General features: G+C 46.8%; 1 protein-coding gene across 2 annotated transcripts in view; it reads right to left on the bottom strand.

The window, feature by feature from the left end:
• Positions 1 to 201: 201 nt before the first annotated feature.
• The window catches only part of cpne5a (copine Va), a 68,588-nt gene continuing 62,789 nt past the window's right edge, over positions 202 to 6,000 (bottom strand). For both annotated transcript variants that reach the window (XM_086113269.1, XM_086113278.1), the window contains 2 exons: positions 5,394 to 5,467; positions 202 to 5,264 (listed from right to left, as the gene is read on the bottom strand). In XM_086113269.1, coding sequence (XP_085969395.1) covers positions 5,073 to 5,264; positions 5,394 to 5,467 — 266 coding nt within the window. In that variant the 3' untranslated portion in view covers positions 202 to 5,072. The remainder of the gene's footprint in view (positions 5,265 to 5,393; positions 5,468 to 6,000) is intronic.

Below are 6,000 nucleotides of genomic sequence, written 5' to 3'. Positions count from 1 at the left end.
TCTGGCCTAAGTAAAAATCGGCATTGGAGCAGCGCGATGGCTAGCGATCAAGTTTGCCGACCTGGAACTCCGCTGCGCAGTCCACAAGGAAATGAAGAAAAGAGAAGAGAGGACAACGCAGAGTTTGAGTGACATTTGTCGGATGGGTAAATCCCCCCCCCCCCCCCCACCGCGTCGTTTGCTCCAGTGATGCCATCCAACAAAAGTTGTCAACATTTGTTTTTAATCTGAGGTTAAGGCAATCCATGACAAAGCATTTCACAAACCACAACATGATCATGTCCAACACCCGGTTTGGAAATTGATCAGCATGCAAGTCAGAGACCTGGAGAGGTTTACTAACCAGCTGGGATTAAAACTCAACAAACAAACAAAACACAGGAATGTGTGGTGCAGAGAAGTACAGCAGTGGCTCACTAACTCCCCCGAGTGGGACCCAAGCGAATCGCGACATGAAATCTAGTCCAGCAGAATTGCGATGCGTTTGCACGTCCTCTTGGAGAACGGTGGTTTCTGACATTTTAGGTTGTTGTGTCACTTTTGTGTGCGATGCGTTTGATTTGAATCTTTTTTTGTTGTTGTTGTCGATATTGAAGCGCAGTGAAAACGGTTGAAATTGTGCATAGTAAGTGTTAAGGTAGTACTCGGTTTCGAAAAGGTGACGAAGCACCGCCGTACGCGATGGGGGCTCATCCATCCGCTGACTTTTTCTCTCCAAAAGAACAAGTCAAGCAATTTGGCCGAGACGCTCATCAGCTCAAATGAAGGCCCACTCGCCAACTTTGCCAACGCACGCGCATGCACCAGGTCGAAAATGGCCAATTTTGGGGCGCGGAATATTCCAAATGTGGGCCTTACGGACACGATGACATCTTGGAAGAAGAGTCCCGACTAACATCTTCAGCCTGGCAAGGAAAACATTTTTCCTTCATCGTTTCATGCTTTGTCGTTGCAAAAAGTGTCACGTCGCTTATTCCGCGCTCTCTGGTCACAAAAACAACACCAACGGCGTGTTTGAGCCGATAACAGCAAATGCAGGAAAACGATTGGAAAGTTTGCCATAAATTGGTCATAAAATGCGGTTTGATCGTCATCGAAGTCACATGCAGTTTTTCTTCAACAAACAACCGCACGCACGATCCTTTCAGGGTGTGCAACGTAACGTTGACATTGCAGAGTGGCAGGGGGGGGAGGGGGGCCCTCGGACAGAGACTTCGGTCTAAGCCAGGGGTGCCGACCGCGAGGGGTGGAGGCGGAAATGGGGGAGAAAAACAAAGACTTGCGTGTCTGTGTGCGTGCTACAGTGAAACCCCTCTACAACGAAACCTACATGGGCAAAAATAGCCCCGAGTGTGAAAAAAAATGTCATGAAAGCCACTCCCACTTTTCTGCTTCCCCTACGACGAAAAGTCCCTCTGTTCCGTTATACGAAATCTTTTTCTCTGCTCTTGCCTTGCAGCGAGATTCACTCCAACGAAAACAATCCTTCCGCAAAAGTCTAATCCAACCTCAGCATGCCACAGCGATCTCTGCTGCTTCATTCGGAAACGGCAACCAACACACTGGTTTAAACATGCGCAGTAGAACGAGGAAGTATTTGTTTCTGACGCCGCGCAAACGTTGCATTGCTAAAATGGCGACCAAACGGACCTTTGCATACCAAGGAGTTAAGAAAAGAAAAGCATTCACGCTTGAAGACAGGATGAAGGTAATAAAAATGAAAGATGGAGGAAGAAACATAAAAGACATTCTGCAAAAAAATGATGCAAGTGAAAGTGAATGCTGATCGTAAACTTCGCAATTTCTTTCCCTTTTTTTCTTTCTACGCTGGCTATATGAAGTGTCAAATAAGTTTATGCTCATACTTATGCACTATTGGAATAAAAACAAACAGTACACATATACGTTTTTTTTCTCTGTTCATGTTTATGTCTGAGATACAATTTGCTCCAGTGAAAAGTCCCCTGTTGTGAAAAATTTCTTGCTGCAAACATGATTTCGTTGTAGAGGAGTTCCACTGTATTAATATTCTATATCTTTGCGTTAGTGCACACTGCACTCTCATCGTCCTATCGGTTTCACTTTCCCCCAAAAAGTATTGAGAAAAGAAAACGAAATAGCGGGTCAACTTTGACCAATGGCGGCGCGTGAGCCGCAGCGCCGAAAGTGGTTCGCGCGCGGCGCTCTGCAATCGCAGCTCGCTATCAGAGCTGCGGCCAAGTTTGTTTCATGTCCGATTCACCGACGGCACTGGCAAAGATTGGCAATCCCGAGCGCCATCGGAATCATTTGCCAACCGTATACGTGAGCTGCGGCAGTTACGCCACTAAAGACGCTGCCGCAAAAGTGCGTCCTGTGTCCCCGCGTCAAGTGCCCCCCTACCCCCACTAAGGTAGGCAGTGATTTCTTTTTCCCAAACAACTCTGTCACATCTCTGTCAATGAGCTGATCATTTTTTTCCGACAAAAAAACCCAAACCCTATGAGGGAGAACTTTATCAAGAGCCCCAATGGCGTTGTAAACAGGTCTTGATTTGAAGTATCCAACAAGGCTCAGCCGAACTCTTCACGATGTTCATCGTAGAAATGATGAGCAGGAAGTATCAAAAGTTTACAAATACGCGGGTGCGCGTGCGCGAGAGTGACGCCGTCATTGCTCACCATTTGCTCCCCAGCAAGAATTTTCATGTGGCTGAATGAATGCGGATATGTTTCCATCTTGGTAGGCACGTTTTGGATCGAGTGACTGCGAGAAATTGAAGAGAAGCTAAAGTGGCCAACCGCAGCGGGACCCCCGCATGCGCCCTTTGGAGCTCCAAGAAAATGCGGGTGCAAAGCAACGCCTGCCGCCAATTTGACCAAAAGACTTTGCTCGCGAGTGGCTGTCGAGGACACTCGGCTCCACCAAGTTGTGGAGAAATGGCCAAAGTTTTTCAAAAATTTTTTTTAGTCACCTGTCGAGTGACAAATGGCTCGTTAGTGGCCAAAGCTTTGGGGCTTCTTGCTTCAGACATTTACGAGTCAGATGATCGGTTGCTCAGTTTGGAGGCTTCGTCAATTGACTGGTTTACTTTATTAGCAAGTTGCTAAGTTTGGCAGGTGACTCAATTGGTTTTGGTAGATTGGCCAATTGATCGGTTGGATGATCAACTTATTGGTTGGTGAGTCAATTGATTGGTTGGTTGGTTAGTTGATAAGTAAATCACTTGAGTTGGCTATTGATAGTCAATTGATAAGTTTAGTTGGTTGGGAAGTTGACGAGTCAGCTGAGTGTTGTGACGGTAGCTTGATCAATTCATCGGTGGGTTGTTCAATTAATTGTTGGTCGGTGAAGTGATTAGTCGATTGATTGGGGGCTAATTAATTCATGGCCTGGGCGTTGGGCTGGTAGACTGTTTCATGGACTGCTAGGTTAGTCAATGAATTTGTTTGTTGGATAATCGGTCAGTTGATTGATTGTCGGTTTAGTAGGACTTGATTTGTGGGCCGATCCATTGATCGATTTGGGGATGAGTCAGTCGGGTCGGTTGGTTGTTTTGTCAATGCTTTAGTTGATGAGTCAGTGGATTCATCGGTTCTCTGATAGAGCTTGCCGACGACAAGTGAAGGAGTCCGATTCCTCCTCTGCTGCGAGAGGGACTTTTTTCTTTTTTGTGGCCCAGCATGACTGGGAGGACAGAAAACTTCCCATTGCAGCGGCGGCGGCGGCGGCGGCTTCTCGCTGTGTTCACAATTTGAAAAACAACCAACATGATGGGTTGTAGCGTTTGGGTTCAACCGGTCAATGCGATCACCGGAAGGCGCGAGGGCGAGCAGCGGCTGCCTTCAAAAAAGCATGCGACAGTCAACGACGTGAGGGCGTCACTCTTTCAACATCGCTTAGGGGGACTCTTTGAAAATAAGGGACGGTCAGATGGGGTCCGCTGCCGGGCTGCGAATGGCCAGCCTGTGCCGGGGGAGGGGGGCGTGAAATCATTCTTCCATCTTATTGTTCACATGAGAACCTTTTGTGCTTTTGCCGCGCGTCGTCAGTAGTGCAACGTTTGGATAGAAATCTTACAAACAGGTGAAACAAGATGCATATGGCCAACGCCCACGACAACTTGCACTCAAAAATGCTCCAAAACAATCCGGACGCGGCCGAGTATATACATGTTTATACATATCGATGGATTTTTTTTCATCACATGCTTTTTTTTCTAAATAGATTTATAATAGAGTCCTTATCAAAATAGAAATGGCTATTTGGGGTGAGTTGGATCAATATTACAATTAGACAAGCTGGAAATCAAAAGGGAAAAGATGACTTTGGACCCCTACTGTCTAAAAGCCCACCCCAAAGGAAGAGATGCAATAAAACAGATACGATATATAAATATATATATTAGTGCTGTCAAACGATTAAAATATTTAATCGCGATCAAATGTATAATTTCATAGTTAACTTAGAATTATCCGGAATTAATCAAAGATTTTTATCTATTCTAAATTTCCTTTGATTTCTTTTTTCTCCTATTTTCCCATTTTGATGCTCTCATCAACATGGAATCGTGGATCAGTTTTCTTTGTGCAAAATGCAAATATTAACTGAAACAACAATTTCGACTTTCAATTTCACATGAGCATTTTTAACTTGCAGCAGTTATTCAAACTTAGAGCACATTTGATAATTTTAGAGCAACGTCACATCCGTGACGTGGTGCCGCATTAATCTCGGGATAAAATAATTAATCGAGTTAAAACTGTCTTGAATTAATGCAGATAATAACGCATTAAACTGACAGCACTAATATATATATATATACCTGTATATTTATTTATTCTCTAGACACATCAATTGCAAAAGGTATCACAAACAGGATACAAGGTGGCACCTTGTACTAATCTACTGCCGCCCTGCCTCGCGCCCGTTTTCTCGCTTTCCCGTGACATCGTTCTCCTCCACTTGGACAGCAAAGAGCAAAAGCTCCAGCGGTGAGCTCCTCAAAACCTGAAGCCGTCCCCGAGAGGAGTCCCTTCTCTCCTCATGAGCGGGCCGTTGCACCTTTCCAAGGAGGCAAAAAGGGCGGGGCTTCACACGGCATCGCTTTGGGAGCGATCGCCGGGCGAATACGGCGGCGGCGGGACGGGGTTGGGCTTGATGGCTCTGCTCTTCATGTAAGAGATGAGCTGGTCCGGGATCTCGGCCAGGACGTCCTTGGCCAGCCGGGCCATGCTCAGGACGTGGTTGCCGGCGCGGTCCATGTAGTCCCTGAAGGGGACAAACTGGTGCGGCGGGGGGGGGAGGAGGGAGAGAGGGAGTAAAAAAAAGCGAACAAGTCTCAGACCAATAAGGCCTCATTGTTCATCGACAAACATCGAGTTCGAAGAAACGGGTGAGCGTTTTTTTTTCACCTGCACAATATCTCTCTCGGCCAATTTTCCACGTGAGGAGATCCGGATGTCGTCTCCATCCAACTCCACCATGGCTGCGGAATCAAGAAAAGCAGCAGCAAATCAGCATCTGTCGGCCATTACACTTCATGGTCACATCATTAGGGACGACTGCACTACATCCAAGATGTTTGGCTTTTCCAAAGGTGATCATGTTCATTTAATTTCTGAATTCATTTACCCCGCAACGTACTGAGAGCTTCTGTTTTGGGCGATCAATCGGAGAGGCAGTTTGGCGGCGTTCGTCTTCGGCAGCTGGCTAAAAGTCGAGCCTCTCCTTTCTCTGGCGAGCACTTGGAAACACTAATTCACGCTTTCGGCACATGACTGTCACGCACTTGACTTTGGTGTCAGCCGATCCTCCATTCCAGTTGCCCCAAAATGCCGCTGCTTGGCTCTTGACTGCCACTCTTATAAAGAGGGAGCGCAGCACTCCTCCTCTGGCATCCCTTCACTGGCTCGCTTCCTTTCCCCCGAGTTCTTTTGAAGATCCTCTGATTTGTTTTCCAATCTTGAAATGGCCCGGCCCCACCTGACCTCTCTGAGCTCCCTGCCCGGCGCCGAAGGT

The sequence above is a fragment of the Hippocampus guttulatus genome, chromosome 1 (genome assembly GCF_054856545.1).
Source record: "Hippocampus guttulatus isolate MCC_2025c chromosome 1, RoL_Hgut_1.0, whole genome shotgun sequence".
In the NCBI taxonomy this organism is placed as follows: Eukaryota; Metazoa; Chordata; class Actinopteri; order Syngnathiformes; family Syngnathidae; genus Hippocampus; species Hippocampus guttulatus.
Note: the sequence above shows the minus strand (reverse complement) of the source record. Positions and strands in the feature narration are given on the sequence as shown.